Genomic DNA, 22580 nt, shown 5'->3' with positions numbered 1-22580 from the left:
AGAAGGTTGAAGGACAGGAGGTGACGATGGATTATGTCCCTACCGGAGAACAAGTAGCAGACATTTTCACCAAACCATTACTGGTAAGCACTTTTGAGTACCTCCGACACAAGTTGGGAGTTGTGTCATCTACCTAGGAAGGATTTATGTGGCTCAGGGGGAGTTGATAGCGGTCAAAGGGGGAGCTCGGTATGGAGCAAAGGGGGAGTGTACAGTACCCTTTGTCATTGCGTCAAAGGGGGAGAAATGTACTGGTATGAAGTGTCTTGCGATAAGTTGACATCAATGCCAAAGGGGGAGATTGTTGGCATTTTGGCATTAAGTTGTCATTCATGTCAAAAGATTTGGCAAGGTCACCGGTAAGAAAGAAGTGACCGGTATGATGGCAAGTCACATGAGAGTGAGTAGACAGAATGAAGGCTTACCGGTAAGGCATAAACCGGGAACCGGCTTGGAGGTTGGCTGCCTGGAGGTGAAGATGTGTTACCGGTGTAGTGTGCACTGCCAATTAGCAGAAAGTATCACCGGTAAAGGGATGAAACGGTATAAGTTTGTTGAATATTCAAGTATGAACCGACTGTGAGTCGGTGAGCTAAGTGATTGACCGTTGTGATGCCATGTGGAGCTGAGGTGGCAAACATGCTAAGGTCGGTGAAGCCTCCATTGACATGGTTGTTGAAACAACTAGTCGACATTAATGAAACAACCACAAATCATGGGATTGTAATTGACTGATGCGGCTCGAGGAAGAAAGGATGACAGAGGAAGATCAGGGAATAGTTGGCGGCTGGATCAATGCAAAGGAAATCCGATTCAAGAAGACCTCGAAAAGGAAACAACTGAGCGTTTTATGAGTCGACAGATTTCAAGGTAGGAAATCTTGTACATGATTGCTATCTTTAGCAAGTATGCATTGGATAATGGGAAATGTGTACAGATGCATCCCTGGAGTACAGTTGATCGATCCAAGACAGACTGGATCGGATCTCATGAAGATTGTGTCGGGTAAAGGAAACCCTAACCGCTCGGTGTTTGAATGCATTCTTGGCGGGAAACCATGGTGATAAATAGATGAGCTTGAAACAGAGCAATGTGACGCTGAAGAGAAGAAAAAGAGAGAAGAGAGTTGAAGTGAAAAAGAGGATCATTTTGCCTTAGAATTTATTCTAAGAAAGTTGCAGAGTAAGTGAGCAAGCAAACCGGTGAGAGGGTTTAATCGGCAGTAATTGGGTACCAGTATAATTGTAGTCCAACCGGTGAGGTGTGGCAGAGCAAGGCAGCATCCAAGTGTGACACAGTGTGTTGTGAGACTGTGAGAAAGAGAGATAATAGAGGCCAAGAATCAGAGAGAGTAATCTCACAACCGGTAGTGTGAGATTCAGTGGAGGAGAAAAGACAGTCAACCAGCAGCAAGATATTTGATCAAGAGTTGCAGAATTCATTTGCCTTAACTGTATCTAAATTGTATTTCAATATACATCGCCAAGTTGGAGCTTGGTGCAAGGGTTGGTGCTCCTTGGGTTGGTGCCCTAAATCTTTGTAATCCAGTGTTTCACTTGTGAGGCTGGATTGAAGCGGTAGTCTCCAACAACTTTTCTCACCGAGATTTTTCCCATTTTGGGTTTTCCTCGTACATCTAGTGTTGTGGGTTGCATTTGTGTGATTGATCTCTTTGGTTTTCCTTTCTGCTACACTGGTTTGATTGTTTAGTGCTTAAGTTATCAACCGGTATTCTAAAGTTGCTTTGAAAGGTCAAAAAGTTTAGGAACCACTGATTCACCCCCCTCTCAGTGGTACTCTGTGTTCAACAGCAAGGGCTATGGAAAAAGTTAAACATGGATCTACCTTAGGATGCACCCCTATTATTAATCAGAGGTCAATCAAGATTGGTTCAAAAGCTCTATGGGCTCTGATTTTCTTTTTTAAACTCATATGGGTCACTCTGGATACCCCAGGAGTAGGACATACCCTGGATGAATTCACAGTCCCAAGTACATAGCTGGGTGTGCCCAGGGGCAAACTGGCCCTGGACCCATACTAGGACCAGTTTTGTACAGTTATGTCCCTAGAATCAGGAGAACCCTGTAACTTAGGTGGTAAAATTTACACGACTTTCAAGAGGAAGCTTAGTATAAAAGAGTTGTCTTCCCTCCTACAGCATTCAGAAGTATATACATTACCATGTCGAAAAGTTACAAAAGATGAACGATTTGAACTAGTCCCTCTAGATAAACACTTTGCTGCCCCACCTAACCTAGCTTCCTGCACAAGAACCATACTAATATGAATCTCATGTTCACTGCAATGTCCCATTTTCGAAATGGGATTTAATGATAAGTTATAATATAAAAAACTAATAAAATAAAATATAATATAGTTATTAAATTCAAAATTAAAATTTAATATAAAGTTTAATGAATGGTCAAAAGGCATGTAATAAACAGTTATGACTATTGAAGGATTAAAGGTATAAAAGCATCAAACCATCATCAATCATCAATTAATTTTGGAATCAAGCAAAAAAACTAAGTTGTCGGTTCGGGTTCGAAGAACCAGTATGCCGGTACGGCAAAATTTTGAAAAGGGGTTTGGGTTCGTTATTACAAAAACATGTAAATTTTTTATATATATATAGCCTATAAGCATGAATTAAGATTAGCATGTCACATAGCATCATATAAACAAAAAAACCAACATAAACTTGTAATCATGATCATACCATAACAGCATCATTTACATCAAGTTTAATATCAAAATGACAAAATATTCAAGTACCATTGTTTCAACTTTCAACAATTTAAAGTTTAATCATCAAATGGATTCTCTAATTCATCATCCTCATTGTCCTCCTCATCATTGACATTGACATTAGATGAACCAATGCCAATGCCACTCACACTTGCACTTGAACTATAAGTTTGCTCGCTATCCAAGTCATCAAATGCAACAAGCTGAGAAGTGAAAGCATCCAAATCAGTATGCTCTGGCTCTATATCCCACATCTTCATTTCCCCTTGCTTGTAGTCATGTTGCTTGTGTGAAATGAGCCAAGTTAATGTTTTAAAACTCACTTTTAGGGTTATATTTTAATTTTTTTATGTGGTGAATTTCAAAAAAAATTAAATTTTGCAAAAAAAAACACCATTTTGCCAGCAGACCCTTGGGTTCGACCTGGGTCCTCTTGGGTTTGACCTGGTCCGAACCAGGCCTGTGAATCACGGACCCTGTCCGGACCACAGGCGGACCAAACCAAGACCCCGGACCAGGACCGGACCGGACCAGTGCCAGGGGTCTAGGGGGCCGAACTCGGTAACCTGGCAAAAAAACAATTCAGCAATCAAGCAATAAATCAATCGAACATTCAATCAAATAATCAGTCTTAAATTTGAGGAAATGACTTGCAAATAGGAAAGATGAAACCCCTCCCAAGTTCATAAAGAGATTTGAGGATGAAAACCCATATTTCTCCTTATCAAGTTTGGACGAAAACCCAAACCTTGGTAATCCTTGAAGGATGAAAACCCTTAATCTTGGGACAAAACCTCTGATTTAGCATATTTAAAAGCATTTCCAAAGAATTCAAGATATGATTTGATTTTCAAAATTATATCATGACTTATTGATCTGAATATTATAATAAATTCATACTAATTGACAAAGCCATTATCATCACAGTTTGAAGGAGAAGTATTACAGAAAATCAAGATAAGTTCTATTTTCAGAATTATTTATAGAATTTTGACAAAGCAATTCTCATCTTAAGTTGGAATTATGGTTTTAGGGCAAAAATCAGAAATGTTCTAGAAGGGGACATTACATTCAACTGTACTCCTGCACCATTTTCTAAAATTTTCAAAAACAAAGCTCTTGCAAGTCATAGCTTCTATCCTCAGGAAATTTCTCATGTCTACCTTTTAAAATTAATTTTCCAATTGTTAAGAGTAAAAGTGTGAGGATGCTGCTAACATGTAGAAGTTCAACCGTATTGTCTTACTATTATCGACTACCAAGATAAATAGTAACCGACACGACATCAAAACTCATACTAGAAATGGTAGTCTAATTACAGCCAAAAAATATTCACCAACCTTTCTGAGAGCCAGAAGCTGAGAATGCATTCCATTTTGATCACGATCAAAATTTGCACCAAGACGTTCCATCAAAGCAACAAAACACCAAAATGACTCTGATTCATCCTCCATGATATACAGAATGGGTGAAAGTAGATCACTCATCCCCTGCATGATTGAGAATATTAAAAGTTAAAACCATATCAATATGTACCTTACATCCAGTGTGAATAAATTTAAATATTCCACAGATTTGTTGAAAGTTCCACGATATCTAAAGTAATCAAAAAAAGAAAACTGTGATAACACATGTTCAAACACAAAGCTGCCATTCATATTTTAAATTGCTTGCATACTTGAGTACTGTCCAATTTAAAAGAATATCTCATGTAAATCATGCACTATCATTCTTGTTTCAGAAGATTCCCTGCATATTCTTCCGAATCTTTCAATTTGAGAAAACTCAGTTTAGTGTGAACAAAACGGGGTCAAAACAAGCAACAAAGTACTGATGAAAATAAAGCAGGGAAAGCAGTTGACTAAACAATAGGTTCAGTTTCATGTTTTTGTTATGGAGTCCAGGTGACATAAAACTTATCTGATCTATAGAATCTTTTGTATGGGTTCCGTTTCAACTTTCATGTTCTCATTATAAACTGGAGGTGGTATAAAGAAATAAGTTATCTAGAAAATAATTTTGAAGAAAGAGCAAACCATAAAGAACAATTTTAAACATATGATGTGTTAGCATTCTTGTCATTGATGTCACTCTGCACAGACACAGTTGATGTTAATGATTCTATCAAGTCTTCACAAAGAAACTGATTAATCTATATTTCTGATACACAGGGTTTTAGATTCAAATCTGGTTTACCTGTATGCATATTGTTTTGGGCTCTTGTTCAACGTATTCTGTACAGACTGGTGGCTGTATTCTGTCCTGGTTAAATCATACATATTGCACAGTATAATGTTCAGATTGTGACGACTTCAGCTTTAGATATCGTCACTATTTCTGTTTCTTATTGCTGCGTTTCCTTTGTCAAAATCCGTCTTTTCAAAACACTGTCTAAAGACGTCTTTATAACCTCTATCTTCCACGGTTTTGATTAAGATTCAGTTGTGATTTTGATTAACAATAAACAATTCCGTTGTGGCTGAGTAATTCGGTTGAAATAATTATGGTCTCTCCAAAATTCTATAACAGCAAATCACTTTGATAAAAGCCAAAAGTACTCAAGTTTGTAGAAACTAATTGCTTAGTTGCCTGTTATCAACTACCAATCATAACTATCACCAAAGCAAGTTAAGAGTTCGAACTGACTCATAAAACTTCTTTGGGAGATAATTTATTATATATATGATGCCTTGACTCGAAGATCGAGAGTTGTTGAGTGCTGTGTACTATCAAATATCTGAAAGCCAAGGTTTATGTTATGATTAGTAAAAATTACGAGTACTTTGGAGAGATTCATATGAATATTGCAGATGGGAGGATCAGATCATGAACAGTCCGCATTTGTGATTCATATTTCATACTTTTCTTCTCAGGTATAAAATCTTATACAGTCTGATATATTATTACTTCTCTCTCTGATAAAGGTTCAAATTCAGTCTTTACATTATCTCAGAACAAGTTGAAATTTTGTGAAACTTGGCAGCATAAAGGAAGCATTGCAGGTCTCAGACAGAAGTATATTTCTCTTGAAGATTTGCTGGATAATATCGTACAAAGTTTGTGTGTCAGTTGTATAACATCATAATACTTTATTGAAGAGTTGTAGGCATTCAGATTCTGAATATTTTACATATCTATGCCTCTAGAGTTTGATGCTCATCAAAGTTTAAAATCAGTGATAATGTGCATTTATCCTTTAGATAAATTTGACATTTGTAAAACCTTGAGTTGGTGCTCAGATAAATTTGACATTTGTGAAACCTTGAGTTGGTGCTCAAAGGGTTTGTATTGAAAGTGTTGGTGCACTTATTGACAGGGGTTTAGAGACTCCTTAGGGGTGGTGCCCTTAAAAACATTGTAATTGGAGTATAGATTGTGAGGCCGGATTAGGACAGTAGATCCTAGCGGCATTACTCACCATGGTTTTCCCACATTGGGTTTCCACGTAAAAATTCGTGTTGTGCTCTTGCTGTTGACTTTTTGTTTCACTTGTTGCATCTTTCAGGTTTTCAGTTTAAAATTGCTAAAAAGATTAAAAGGTTTTGTACTACTGATTCACGCCCCCCCCCTCTCAGTAGTACTCCTGTGTTCTACATGATGATCTCACAAATCGAGTTAGGCTTAAGGACACTCTAGTACAAATTGACAGTTGGGGCACTCAGTGCACAATTACTTATAAGTGACAAATGCATTCAAGAATCCATATTATTATTTCTAAATTCCTCTTTTAGAATGGTTAATTCAAGACCAGCATAAAATACTATAATCACCTGGCAGTAACCAAGATCGAAATTATAGAATGAGTAAGTGAGCAATATGTCTCTAAGACGATCTAGATTTGGGTTGTCATCACCATCATAGTAAGGCAAGCTTCGATCAGTCCTCACCTGCAACAGTTTCAACAGAAACAAATTACCATCACATTATTCTCTTGCTTTGCCCATAGCTACATATAGCAATCATTCAACTGCCCAAACAAAATTTCTGTGGTATCAAGTGTGTGTAGAAAATACTGTTGGAAGTTGCTATAACTTTAGACATTACCACATCCTTTTCAATCCGGCTTTTACGCTCCCTGAATTTTGAAAATCGCTTTGCCTGTGAAACTGATACACTCTGGAATGCACAAGGTTAAGGCATCAGTGTACATTTATTGATCATGAACAAATATAAATGATGAAAATGTGGAGTAGAATAGAAAAACAGATTTTATAATGTAAAGCAACCAACCACTTTCAAGAATATTCCTCTGCAATGTAGATAGTTTGCTCTAATTTGAAGCAATGAAAATAGAAATGGACATATATAAGTCACAAAAAAATGCACAAAATTCATCAAGAGATTGTCTTGACAGCTCAATTTTGTTCACAAATCGACACCAATTAACTATTCGTGGAATGTACTATGCAGACAGAAGTTCAATGGAAAACCATTGTCAAGAACAACGCAGATGAATTTACATCCGGATGAACACTCGAGAAATAATCAATGTGCATGTGGGAATCTGTTGCAAATGGACCCTGGATAGATAAACTTTCCTTAAGGAGCAATGCAATACAGTTATATATAGAAGAATATGGTTTGCAGTCAGAACTAGGAATGGGGACAAATGTGGGTTTTCACTCTTCAGGAATATTAATACAATTGAAATGAGCACAACCACAAAGAAATGACCAACTAAACAGTTGTAGAATTTCACCACGCATTCTAAGCTCAGGAACTGTTTGACGGAATGAGGCTGAAGCACACATAAGCTATGTAAATAAGTCTGCCAAAATCAAGCAAAGGAATAATTATTCATGTGCATAGAGAAAGGATACATTACAAGGTTTGGATAATGCACAACGGTTCTGGAAGCCACAACAATGCAAATAGACCTTTAGTCATGTCTGAGGGCACAGCTCACAGTTTAAAATTGAAAACAGGGATTGAGAATGTAGAACAATCAACATCAAGAAACTCAACATCAGTCAGCTTGAAGGTATCAATAAATCAGAACATAGAATATCAAGGCACAAGACCCCAATGAGATAAAATATCCATAATGAAGAGTAACTGACCAAAATAAAAAAGAGGTCCAACAAAGAAGATTCGTGGCCCAACATAAGGCTGCCAACAATGACACATTAGCAAAAGAAAATGGACATCTTCGGCTCAAGACAGTCATTTGGGCATACCCTAGAGAACATAGCCACTAGAATTAATCAATTAAGAGTAACAATCTGTAAACAGATAATGAAATATATGGAAGTCAAAAATAAAACTAATAATAGACAGAAAAGGATGCTGACTCAGAGACAAAGAATTTAGAGGAGAAAAGGAGACACGAAAAATCGTATCATGGCATTTTTAAAAAGCATTCAAGTAACTGGTAATAACGAACATGGTTCCAGGATGAGACTTCTAGGGAGCACCAACTGAAAGACTACAGATAAAGAAAGAATCAAAAAGAAAAATGTAAAAAGAGAATTCATACCTAGGATGCCAAACTCTTACTAGCATTAAAAATGCAACAGAGATAGCATGCCATAAGAATTACCAATGTCAAACATAGAATTGTGACGAGTGGAAGATGAGTTCAAATAAGGATTAATGGTCCTAGAAGCATTTGCTGAGGTGGCATGAATGCCCCTTGGGGAATCAAGAAGTGATCAAAGAACTGTGTTTCAAATGGCTTGATTAGTAAAATAAAAAATCTGAACAGTTGGCAAATTTGGTTGCATAAGATATCTGAGTAAGAGTCTAGCTTCTTAGCTTCTTGCCTGGATATATCATAATAATGCAACATTAAACCACAAGGAAAAAAGATAAAATTGCTACAATCCTGCAAATACAGAAACTTTGCATAAAAAATCTCCATGGAACCAGATGCCCATACAAATGTTCTGAATGATACAAACTAAAGTCAAACCAGACTTCACCAGGGAAGCGTCTTCAGGGTTATTGAAACAAAGTATGTTTGGTGACATTTGGGGGACTTCGGAGGGATGAAATGTCTTCCTACCATTTCAATAAAAACATAAATTTTATGGGCATTGTCCAAATTTAAGAGTGTCCCCTTGTTAGAGTTTCACCTTGAGTTGCTTGGCTAGTGTTCTCACCATAGTTACAAGAATCTGCCAGAATCTTGGCCGAGTCTTGCCGATTCCCGAGGCAAGGCAGTCTTGTAGAGTCTATGGGCCTCGAGACTCGGACTCACCGAGTCTGACCGAGGCTAGCAGAGTCTCAGAGTCTAACCGAGGGTGCATGAAACAAGTTTTAAATCCTTAAAAATCTCTGAATTTCTTGAATTTTTCAATTTGCTGAGTTTTGCCAAGTCTGGGCGCCGAGTCCGAATCCAAGTCCAAAATCAGCTTGCCAAGTCCGAGGTGAGTCCAGGTCTTGTAACACTGGTTCTCACAGCATGTGGAGGGCATAGTTATATAGGAGAAAAATGCCCAGCTATGTAAGGATGATTGATTAGGCAAACTAAGTGTAACTTTAGTGAGTTGTAAACTTAGCTTGGAGCTTCACTTGACACCTCATCTACTTTTTCTTAGTTAGATTTCTAGTGTATGTCTCTATTTAAAAGACACATCTCTAATTTTAATTATGATGCATATAAACTCTCTTTTTCTAAAATTGCATTCTAATGCTGTATATTTATTTTTCAGTTTTAGTTAGAAGATAGGTGCAGCATTGAGAATCTGTAAGTATTTACTGTTCATATTTTCAGTACTCTGTGTTTGTAGATAGGCATATTCAGATCTATTGTTTTGATTGGAGTTATTCATTTTAAGCTCTTTGCAGTTAGGAATATGTAATGAACCCAGTATGAGGCTGGCCGACCAGCCTTACCTTTGGCAGTGTTTTCTAACACCCGTCTCCCTAGTTTAATATTTTAAATAAAATAATAATAGTTTATTAAATAATAAACAAAGCAATTTATGAATAAATAAAATTATTATACAATTGCCTTTGAGGCCAACTTGCCCAGCCGACCCAGTAGTGGTTTCCTCTTCTGGTCAACCTGCTGGTTGTGCATTTATAGGTAATCGCTTGTTTCTTGGAGGAATCAGAGAATTTATTAATTTGGCATTAAATGAATGCTGAAGGAGTGTGACCAGACGCAACTCTTCCCTGGTAGGACGTAGCCCCTACCAACTCTTCTTTCAGGTGATTCATTGATACTCAGCTACTTCTGTAATAATCAAACTATCCCTTATCTAATCCGTATCATCTCCTCTTACAGGCTCGGTGCATATGGGAATTCAAAGTGGTTTGCTGAATGCGCGGAGGAGGCGATCTTACACAGGCCAGAAATAAGAAACAGAAGTGACTCCTCAAGGGTGAGATTATAATTACCTTCTTCACTTTTGTCTAGCAACATAGCCCAGAAGAAAGATAAGGTGGAATCGAGTAAAGGAAATCAATAGCATTGAAGAAAGTTGATAGTGATCAGCCAGAAGTGCGACCTGTGCAACATCCATGATTTCTGATGGAGTCAAAGGTAGAATATGGACTAAAGAGGCACTTGGAATAGCAAGAATCTTCAAGTTCTATTTCAGATCTTAAGTTATTACAGAATTGTGTTTGTGAATTTGATTGGTTTGCGTAAACGGGTACTGCATGGTTGATCTGTAATGAATGTTGGTTTCCAGATTCCTATTCCAGTCTGAGAACATATAAGTGTAATGTCTTTTGATATTGGTAATAAGATCCTCTGGTTCTACTGTTAATGCTTATGTTTTATGTTTACATCTGTAGTACGCCTGAAGTTGTCATTTTCTAGTTAAGAACTGCAAATTTGGGTTAGAATATTTCAGACTAGCGCACAACCCTATTTAAAGGTCACGTTTTAAATTATGATGCATAAAGACTCTTTTACTAAAATTGCATTCCAATGCAGTGTATTTCTTTACAATTTAAAAAGATGATAGATCCATCATCCACCATTGAGAATCTGTAAGTATTTGCTGTTCATAATTTTGAAATGATAATTGAATGTTCTATTAACAAAGGAGAGGAATACTCCTTACATAAGCAATTACAGAAGATCTTTCCATAACGGAAACAATCAAGAACTAAAGACATAAAAGAAAGATTCTAAATACTGACTTACAGAATAGAAAGTTACTAAAAACTAACTAAACGACTTAAATGACCATTACAAACTAAATATTACAATATTACTTTAATAATTTTCAGTACTATGTATCTGTAGATAAGCATATTCAGATCTGTTGTTTTGATTGGAGTTTTTCAGTTTAAGCTCTTTGCAGCTAGGACTAAATTTTGCAAGTGCAGAATCTACTTACCATGGTCTCAAGGCAAAAATACGTACAACTATACAGATTCATATAGTCATACTATATGTGTAGTTGTACGTTGTTTTGCACTATTTCTAGATAACTTTCAACCTTTCTACGCCATTTTTTGGCTTCCTATGCCATTTTCTGCCCATTTTCTAGTTTTTCTAGCAATCTGGACAATTTTCCAGCAAAACAATCTTTTTTGACAACTTGCACAATTTTTAGCATGTTATCATTTTCTAGCAACACACAATGCCGCCTCTACAAGTGGTGCCGCTACACACCACCCACTAGCCTTATCTTTATGGCTTAATCTTTGGCCTTATCTTTATGGACTAATAGCTAAACCACACACACCAAGGAGTAGATCAGCTTGGGGTAAAAATGTAACATCATTGACCATCTTATATGAGTGATTTGTTCTAGTGTTGATTATGACACTGTGCTCTGTATCGGACATTGATTGTCCTCACACACTTTGGACTAGACTTTAGAAGATCCATGGAGACCCTCGGATGAATAGGAAATCCAAATCCAAATAATGCGTGACTATGAAAACTGCTCAAGTGTCCACATGTCAAAACAAAAATGTCAATCCAAGATCCTGTGAAGACATAAGTAGAACACAAGCTCCAAAGACAATGATGATGGGCCAACAACAATGATGTGGCTATCATGAAAGAGGAGAAGAATGTCCTCAAAATAATCCTCCAAATCTACAATTTGAGACTCCACAAACAAAGATGATATGTCTGCAAGATAATAATCACAGGTAGATATGTTTGGAAGACAATGGATGTCTTGCTGCACTGAATCAATAGGGGCCATGGATGTGGTGATACTAATCTGATTAGGAACAATAGAAGATGGATATCGAGTCTCAACATGAAGAGTGGGAACAAGTAGACAAGCCTCCGAACCATAGGAACATGCAAGCCCTGTGATATACTCAAGCTCCTCTAAAGTATCATCATCAAAGGATATAGAATCCACATCATCAAGGGGGACCAGACAATCTACAAGACTACTCAACGTATATAAAGATGTTTACAAAAGGGCAAAACTCATATTTTTAGATTGCCCTTCAAGCAATCTTTAACTATTCATATGAAAAGGGAATCCGATAGATGAGATCAAAATTGTGTGAATTAAAGGGAAGCTCCTTATTAAAATACTTGCCATGCACTCCTCATATGAAGGAGGGGAAGTATTACTTTAATCTAATAGAGGCCACTACGAATTTTGCCACTTAGCATGTATGTTCCCTTTGGGTGCCAATAAAAGGAGTTGAAGTGTCATGAAATATTCACTATAAGAATCTCATAGCATGATGCAAGGGGGAGTTGACCTGCAATTTTGATATGGACATTCACCTTATGCACTATTTTCTAGTGTCTTGAGGTAAGACAAGGTACAAATGAGGTCTTCCTTGATCAAGGGAAGTACACACTAGAGATTCTAAAGAGATTTCAAATGATGGATTGTAATCCCCTATTTTCCCCTATGGTTTTGAACCTAAAGTTGTTTGGATTCAGATTCAAATTTACTAGATCATTTGTTGTCTAGGCAATAGATATTTCCCTTATACATAGAGGCAAATACCTTTAAAATATCATGGTATATCCCAATATATCTTTTATCTATAGTATTAGAATAATATCTTCTTATTTTGTTTGTTAATGGTCATCTTAGTGTAATTAGTTAGTTTCTAATTTCGTCTTCTATTATCGTTTGTTTCTTTATGGAAACATCGATCTTGTAACTCTATAAATGATCTTTCGATCATTCATTTAATTAATCCAATTACCTCTGTAATATGGTATCAGAGCTTTAGGAGAATTTGTTTGAAAACTTTTCCAATTAAAAGGATATTTCAAAATTATTCCAATTAATTTTAAAAACCCGTCTAGGGTTTTTTAGTATTTTTCCTGGCTCCTGTGTTTGCACTGTGGGTCGTCTACCTTTGAAAAAAAAAATTCCTACCCATGTTCGTTTTTTTGTCAATAATTGTGGGTGCTTACACGCGATTTTCTACTCTTCACGTTTTTAGCTTCATACCTGCAAATCGCGTTTTTTTTTTCAGACACGACCCACGTCGAGATTTTTTCCTGCTGGTTTGTTATCGTGAATTTCTACCCGCGACGGAGTGCGTCGCACCTTTATTTCTTTGTGCCCGCACAATTTTTCTACAAATTTCGTGAAACTGCATGAATCTCTGCATTCCGACATTGGTTTGTAGGTTTCCGCCTATGTCTATGGGTTCGTGGGTTGATTGCATCTGTTTTCCGCGATTCTTTGCGCCTGTGTTTTGTTCGCTGCATGCGTGTTAGATTTTAGTAATCAGATTTGCAATCGCTTAACATATAGGTGCAGAAGTAGATAATGTACAGTAACAGAAATAAAGCACATAAATAGAGATGCACACAACACAAGACTACCCTGGGAAAACCTCCCCCTTGGAGGAAAAACCCAGCAACAACAGATCTTCAGATCTGATTATAATAGACAGAAATTATAGTTACAAGTCTGACCCAGCTAAGGCACAATAGCAGCAGATGACAATAGATAGAAACCGACTTATCTAAGTCCTTCGGATGCAAGGAAATCACAAGACAATGAATTTGCTTTCCTTCGATGATGGTTCACTGTGCTTCTATGATGATATGCTGCGCTGCCCATCAATAATGTTCACTGTCTTCATACAATAGATGCACAGCAGATGGATTTCACCCAGCAGATGTAATTCGCACCATACAATGACAATTCGCTGACTCCTAACTGAGTTTGCAGACCTTCAAGGATAATTTGCACAGCTGGAGATTTCGCACCTAGAGCAGATCTGAATCGCACTTTTGGAGCAGAGGTATTTTGTGAACTTGCTTGAATAGTTTCCTTCCAAAATGAATTTGTATTTATACAAGGTAGAGGGAATGCATATAGGGTTGGCCCAATACATTTTGGCGCCTAAACTCACTTTAATTCACATGCCACATAATGAGGATGGGTCCACACGTTAGCCCACACGTTTGGTAAATAGGTCCATGCGTTTTGAACATTATATGTTAGGAATATAGGGGAAGTAGGGCCCAGCCCTATAATGATCCGAACAACATTGGAATAGGGCCCAGCCCTATTTGTTTTACATATTAGATTGAGATAGGGCCCAACCCTATTTAATCCTAATGGATTCGAATGTTGCCTTTGGCAATTCGAATCCATCATAAATATTTTCCAAACTAGTTACAAAACAACTATGCGCGTCTATATTTTCCATGGCCATTCTCTATCTTTTTACTCGCATCGGCCTCTATTCTACTGCTCTTCCCGCCGTGACTTTTTCACTCAAAATCTCGTCTTTCTTCATGGTGTTTTTGACGCGTTCCATCATTTTCGCGGCCATCTGTGTAGTCTCTACAACTTTCTGTCTTATTTTCTCCTACGGCTAGGGTTTGGTGGACTTCATGTTCGTGGCTTCTACAATGAAGGATATTCCGTGGGTTTATAATTTTGCCCCTTAAAAAATTATTGGTGGGTTTTTAGTGATTTTTGTCCCTTAAAATAATTACTTTGTGGGTTTTAATAATTTTGTCCACAAATTATTCTTATGGGTTTTCAAAAAAATTTCCCTTGAAAATTCTAGGAGGGTTTTCATAGTTTTATCCTTAAAAAATTTTGTTGGGTTTTACCATTTTACCTTAAAAACGAAGTTTTGTATTCTAATTCGTGCCTCGGATTTCTGGTTTTTTGTATGTGGGTTTTGATCGATTTTTCTCCTCAAAAATCGTGTTTGGTCATCTGTAATTCGCAACGTTCATGTGGGATTCTGGGTTTTGCCTGATTTTTTCCTCAAAAATCATGGGGTACAGGTGTTCCTGTCTTAGGGTTTTTATCGTTTTTTCTGAAAAAATGATGCTTTGTAATCTTTAGTTTCAGGGTTTGGCGATTTTTTCCTTAAAAGTCGTGGCTTCTTGCAATCTGTTTTGGGCTGTCATGCTCATTTGCAAAAGCTTGTGGACGATTTGTGTTATCTATAAGTTCTCCAGATTCTGGGAGGGTCAATGGTTGGCTCATCTTAGTGACAAGGTCAATGGAAAGCTCTTGTCACGGAGCGTTTTGAGAAGGGGGCAACCTTCTCTGTATTTCTCTGGGTAATTAGAATGATGACCATTAAGGGAGGGTATTAGAATAATATCTTCTTATTTTGTTTGTTAATGGTCATCTTAGTTTAATTAGTTAGTTTCTAATTTCGTCTTTTGTTATCGTTTGTTTCTTTATGGAAACATCGATCTTGTAATTCTATAAATGATCTTTCGATCATTCATTTAATTTATCCATTTACCTCTGTGATATATAAGGTTCCTAATATTTTACTAAAAATATTGCAAGTTTCTCAAAATGTCTTTGACTACAACTTCGACCAAAATTTTCACCAATACATTGCATTATCATCATTGATAAAAGATAAATTCATTTTTTTTATATACACCTCAGACCTACAATTTGTTAGCATTCTTCTCTAAAAAATTTATTAATGGGTTATACATCTTGAATAGTGTGAGTAGCTATTAAGAATCCAGCTGCCATTATTGAATAGCAATTAGATCCATCACTTAGAGACAATGGCAATTATTGCTATTGTTATTTCAAAAATATGTAGTTATCATCAAGAAAAGAAAAGTTATGATTAAGAGTGAAAACTTAACCCTTAAGCTAAGTTACCAATATGGGTACAAGATAACGTATGCTGGTATGGCAATTTTTTTTCCCTTGGGTACGGTGTATATATATGTGTGTGTGTGTGTGTATGTATATATATATACAATGTGTACACACACACGTATATAAAACTTAAAAAAATATAAAGGATTGTAAACTAAATACATTTGATAGTATAATACTTCATCATTGATCAATGCCAAATGCCAAAATGGTAGTGATAAAGATAAATATTGAATGTCAAATGATAGTTCAAAATTTCAGTATTATAATTATGTCATATGCCATATAATATATATTTGCTGCCCTTCAAAATGTCAAAATGAGAAAAGACAGAGTGAAGAGAGAAAAATCATCTTTCTATTGGGCAAAATGATGATTTTATGTTTTAGGATTTTGAGGCAAAAAAAGATTAAAAATATATTTTCTTGTTACTTTTTGGCACTCAACGCCTTTGGGTACACTCAAGTACCTACCCTGGGCGTACCCAAGCATATCCCTGGGAGAATCCATACCTAGATATACTCAGTACAGGTGCGGGAGGCCTTAAGGGCATAGCCGAAAACTTAGCCCTTAAGAAAGGAGGTAGGGGGAGGTGACAAGGTCCAAAAACTAAAGGATAGGAAAGGGGGAAAATAGATTAGAACAAACAAGGAGAAAGAGAAACAAATGACCAAAGGAAAAATAGGTATGAACAGCATAAGCATAATCTCTGAATTTATGTTAAAAGTTAAAACTCAATAATTTCAAATTGAAAAGTATGTGCAATATTAAATACTATTAATGCTAATCAAATATATATAAGTAATAACATAGATATGAATAAATACAACCATAATAATATAGATATATTGATAAAATATCTTAAATATATCAGTATTGCGTATTAAAATATAATATAGATTTACGTTATATATAGTTCCATATAATATTTATGTATATAATAAAGATATGAGATATTAAAATGTATATATACAAAATGATATATGAATCTATATATCAGCATATAGATATCTAATACATATAAAATTAATAAGTATAATATTATGCTATTATATTAATTATTTAATTTTGATATACATTGGTACATCAATAATGTGAAATGTTATATGTAACAATTTTATAAATATTGATATATACTGCTACATCAATATTTGAAATATGATATGTAACAATTTTATATATGTGGCATTGATCTGTAATGATAAAAAGATTTAATTATGGTTAAACAATATCTATGATAATAATAATGATATAGGTTAACGAAATCAAACATATGCAAAAAGATAAAATTGGGAAGTGAAAAAACAATGACAATTATATAGATACTGACATTAATATGGAGAAATATTATATAAATTAATAACAATATATATTGATATATAATATCAATGATCAATATATATAATTATATAATGTTACAAAATGTACAAGTATAGAATAAAGAAAAATAAAATTGAAAAGTTATTAAAATTATAAATGCAAAAATAATAACATTGATGGATCATGTTGATTTATAGTTTAAAATAATGACAAGAATGGAATAAATTATTTAAGAACAAGAGAAAGGTAAAGAAATCGAAATGTATATGTGCAGTACTAAAATATTAATCTATACATATGTGAATAGCACAACTATGAACTGTTGCACACTATTAATATATTAATCCATATATATGTGAACGGTAAGGCTATGAATTATTGTAGAAAATTATTAATAAAAAGGAAAATATTGATATTATTAATAAAAACTTAGAAGGACAATTTTAGTAGTTATCTACAGTTGTGAAGATGCTTGGCATAATTGTGCTACAGATGTTAGTGGTGTCATTTACTTGCTCTCAATTCTACTTAACAATGGATACTGTTGCCGTTACTGCATTTGTAAACATAGTTGTATTATTGTGGTCATTGTTTGGTAATATACATTGTTACTTATCAGCTGTTATTAATGCTGTATCAGTTGAGATTGTTGTCATCGGTGTTGTCTTTGTCTGTGAATTATAATCTTCTTATGATCACTGATCAGTGGCATTCTGTCCTTATTGTTATCTGTATCATGCTTGATCAGTATAGTGTTTAGTAGCATTGTTATTAGTACTGTGATCAATCAATATCAATATGGACATCATTACAGTTGTCATAACATTATAGATAATATTGCCAATCATAATGATTGATATAAAACATTGTTGTCAATACAGGCCATTGTTGTCTTGAAATGTCAGGCATTCTTTATGCCACTGTCGTAAACTTAAGAGATTAGGGAGACTGTTATCAATTTTAACATTCAAGTTACTATTTTGTGTATAGACTAGTCTCTTGGACTTAATAGTTAAAGAGAATGGTAGGATTAACAGGTCTTATTTACCTTAGTTGTGTTTTATTGTATGAAGGGTTCATTAACTATTCTAGTTATTTATTACCATCATTTTAGAGATTTACATCTAATTATCTATAGTCAGCAATCTTGAAAATAATGACAAAAATCCATATTTCAAAATTCATTGTGTAGACTCTCATTACTTCCAGTTTCTCACTGTGTGCAATTAGAAACGCTTTAAATGTGAAAAACATTTGTTATTACTTATTTCTCTTTTCTTCCTTTTTTTTTGCATTCTTGGGTTCCTAGTATTTTTGCAATAAAATCCCAAGAAAATGAAAAATACTTAATCTTTTGTTATGCCGAGAAATTCCCATGAAAGTTATTTGCTCCTATGGTCCTCATGTTTTTGATAAATACCCAACCTGATATTTGCTTTGCGGTGAAAACATTAAACCAGTTCATGGTTGTGCTGAGGCAAATTCACCGGACTGCTACAAAGCATGTGCTTTGATATTCGAAGGGCACACTTTATTATGGGTCGAGTTGTGTTGAATATGGAGAGTAGATGTTCCATGGCTTTGTGGATTCAGACTAGGTAGGCGATGCACATGCTAAAAAGGGCACTTCAATTTTTTGTTTCAGCTTGGGGTTAGGTATGATATCTTGGTTCAGCAGGAAGCAGGCAGCAGAGACACTGGGTTCAAAAAATGTAGAGTGCATGGAAGCCTCATCTACTAGTTGCTAGGCTACCTAGCTTCACAAGTTGTATCAGAAGTAACTGATCAGATGTAGAAGCTGACAATTGTGTATTGTGACGATCAAAGTTGAATCAAGCTCTCTGAGAATTTGATGTTTTATGATCACTCTAAGCGTAAAGACAGCATTCTGTACCATTTCCTTGAGACACCAAAAGGGAGCAGTGATACTTGAGCATGTTCCACAGATTCACAAGCTGCAGATATTTTGACAAATCCCTGGGCTAAAGTGAAGTTTGAGATGTTGAAAGAGAGACTTGGATTGGTGGAAAACACTTTCCTCACAAGGAGGGAATGTTAACAGTGTTAACCTTAAGTTGCTCATCTAGTGTTCTCGTAGTGATGGCACAACAGTGACAGTAACAGATTCAGACCTGTATGGGGTAAAGAGATTAGCCTGTAGAGGATATAGTTAAACAGGAGAAAACAGCCCAGTATGTAGGTAGTCTTCTTTGATATTAGTGCCCAACTCAAATAGATAGCCTTCTTTCATGTTTAATAGATAGTATGTAAGTAGTCTTCTTTTCAATTTTAATAGGCGATAATTGCAGTATTAAGAGTTAAAACCTGTGAGGATTCACTATCCATAAATTTCAGCAGTATGTGTTTGTAGATTAGAATACTCAGATCTGCTGGTTTGATTGGAGTTTTTTGATTTAAACTCTTTGCAGTTAGGACAAAATTTTCTAAGCACAGAATCTGCTTCCCATGGTGTGAAAACTAACACCCCCTTTGTTTGCAGGATTTTTGTGACAACATGCTATCCTTGGTATTTGACCATCACAGGGATTTCAGGCCATCCCCCCACCTGTATTTTTTTGGCAGACAAGTGGAAGAAACAGCCAAATAGGAGGAACAATGGGCAGACATTAAACAATGAGGCAGAAAACCAGATAGACGAGACCATTTTTTTCTCACAAATTTGTAAACAAAATGAAATTCCTATTTGGCAATAGAGATTCCAAAAGCAGATTCAACCACCAGTACGTAAATATCAAGTTATTCTCTCATGCCACCATCCATGATTTCTAGGTCTAGTTTCTTATTTCCCAACTTATTTCAAATTATCAAAATCACTGATTTTAACTTTGTGATATTCATAATCTTCATATTTTTTAATTTTAAATATTATTTTGATAGATGTCCTCCCATTTTACCCAAAATACAGAAAAAAAAATTGCCACTCTTGGAACCCCACAGCCACATCCCCACTTTCCAAAACTTGGAGTATTTTTTTATCCTTGCACGTCCATTTGAATTGTGAGCTTCTACAAGGTCTAATGCTAAGGGGATTTGAAACTAAATAATATGTAGGTAAAACTGAAAAGTGCCCTTTTTCTGTAAGCTAAGTTTATATGGTAGCTGGATTGAGACCTAAAAAAGCCACAAATCTAATGAAATTATGAAAGGCAGGGTTGCAAGTTATTTGATACACATGAAATTCCTTGCAAGTCCATTTTACTTGTGAGTTTCTACAAGGTCTAATGCTAAGGGAATTTGAAACCAAAAAATATATAGGTAAAAGTTAAAACTGAGAAGTGCCATGTTCCTGTAAGATAAGTTTAAATGCTAGCTGGATTGAGTCCTAAAAATGCAACTAATCTAATGAAAGGTAGTGTTGCAAGTTATTTGATGCACATGAAATTATCAAGCAAACAAACAAAGCATTAACATGTGTTACGAAGGATGTGCTCCAGTATCCAAAGAAGCATGCTCCAGAGACTACTAACTAATTTATAGATAATTAAATAGAAATAATTGGGAAGCAGAAAACCATGGCAATGGAATCCAGAAGTGAATACTGACTCATAGCAGAAGGATTCTAAAAAGTGACACCAATGTCATCAAGTGGCATTCACACAAAGAGCTAACTCATGATGATGACCATAATTCTAGGATGTATGTCAACAATGAATTCTAAGCAGTATAGTTGTAAAACCCCAAAATATATAATGAATCAAACATAAAGGTCTGTGTATATACCCCAAAAGCTATGTTGCTCACAGAAAATATGGAGAAGTTTCAAATAAAAAATACAAGACCTTGCTAAAAATTGAGACAATTATAAGGCGAACTGGAGTAAGGATAATATCTCAAGGGCATCAATTGGGTGGACAGATACCACTCAGGGAATTAAGGTAGATATCAAATCAACTATCTCCTAGTCAGAATAGGCCCACAGATCCAAGTGCTCCAAAGGGCCAAGTAGCTATCTTTGGTTCTGCATGGTATAAAATCTAATTGAGTTACACTGAGAGCATAACTGCATGGCCAGATACCTCATAGTAAGTTTTCAACTATTGTAATGACATCAATAAATTAATGATAAGTATTCCACTCCTTGTTGCACAAAAAATTTAATGGGATGGCAGTAGATAAGCTTTATCTTTTATAAATTCTGTCAAGCAAGTCCTATTCTCCCTGATTTAATTAGATGGACTGCTCGTCATAAGGCAAAAAAACAGGCATATTTATCAGGCATGCAGATGATATCAGAATAGAAATAGTAATGCATGGATCATTTTTTTTCAACTGTCCTGAAGATTAAGTCAATTTTTCCACATTGATTTCTTATACAATACATACTAATCTGTAATAGCAGGTAGTATAATATGTCATTAATTGACCGATAACATATCATATTCTCACCTGCCATTGTGATTTCAGAATTTGGTACTCTTCTTTCTTTGTCGAAACCAAATATTCTCGCTCTGCATAGGTTGAATCAAACTGATAATAGTCCAGTAAGAACTTCCAAACCTGAAATAAGAAATATTCTAACAATGAGAAACCTCTAAGCAAAGAAAAATCTATTGAGCAAGTATATGGTAGACCTAAGTAAAACAAGATCAATTAGCATGTCAGAATAGGGAATACAAACCTCCTGCCGTAGGTTATGTTCAATGCCGCCATAGAATATCCTTTTCTTCAAAGCTTTTGGATCAACTACCCGTCCTTCAAAATCCAAAAATGTCGCCCACTACAAAAAATTTAAAACTAATAAACATACATGCCAATTAAACCTATCCTTATCTCTTATTCTTCGAGGTTTCTTACAATCTAAAGATCCATTATTGGCCAACAAATGCTAGTTTGAAAGATTTTCAACTTACCTCCCTATCAAATACATGCAAGAAGGAATAAAGGAAAAAAGTTCTCACACATGCAAAAACTCTTGACTACTATATTTGAAATTCTAAACATGAAAAACATTTGTAATTAGAAATTACACTCTTTGACATTCATACCTCATCACTTCCCAATGGAGGCTGTCGATGCTTTCCCCACACTAAAGTCGGTTGGTCATGCTGCAAGTAAAACTCAATTAGGTTGAGCTGTGTTATAAGTGACTATAACCATACAATGTACATAGTCTTAAAAAAAAAGATTCACAAACTAGCATTTAAAAATATTTTAAGTGTTTCCAAGATTTGTGCAGCAAGATATAAGAGTAATTTCAAAAAAAACAGCAAATGACCATTATGGAGAGAGCAAAGAACAAGATTTGAAGAAGGGAAGACTGAAAGAAACAAATAAATTCAATAACTAGAATATACGTTCTTCTTTTTCTGCCCTTGAAACACATTCTTTCCAAATGGCAGATAGCTTTTCAATCTCATCCTTGATACCAGGATAGCCAAGAACTTAGCTAGTAATTATATAAACTATAGTCATTGTTGTCTTTATTTCTACAAGCCCCAGTAGTTATAAGTTATAGCAATAGTTATAAGTTAGCAATCCTAG

General features: G+C 35.4%; 1 protein-coding gene across 2 annotated transcripts in view; it reads right to left on the bottom strand.

Moving 5' to 3' along the window:
* The window catches only part of LOC131065754 (uncharacterized), an 84739-nt gene that overhangs the window by 8718 nt on the left and 53441 nt on the right, over positions 1-22580 (bottom strand). For both annotated transcript variants that reach the window (XM_058000384.1, XM_058000385.1), the window contains 6 exons: positions 22085-22144; positions 21718-21816; positions 21486-21596; positions 6793-6864; positions 6519-6635; positions 4089-4238 (listed from right to left, as the gene is read on the bottom strand). In XM_058000384.1, coding sequence (XP_057856367.1) covers positions 4089-4238; positions 6519-6635; positions 6793-6864; positions 21486-21596; positions 21718-21816; positions 22085-22144 — 609 coding nt within the window. The remainder of the gene's footprint in view (positions 1-4088; positions 4239-6518; positions 6636-6792; positions 6865-21485; positions 21597-21717; positions 21817-22084; positions 22145-22580) is intronic.

This window comes from Cryptomeria japonica, chromosome 7 (assembly GCF_030272615.1).
Source record: "Cryptomeria japonica chromosome 7, Sugi_1.0, whole genome shotgun sequence".
In the NCBI taxonomy this organism is placed as follows: domain Eukaryota; kingdom Viridiplantae; phylum Streptophyta; class Pinopsida; order Cupressales; family Cupressaceae; genus Cryptomeria; species Cryptomeria japonica.
Note: the sequence above shows the minus strand (reverse complement) of the source record. Positions and strands in the feature narration are given on the sequence as shown.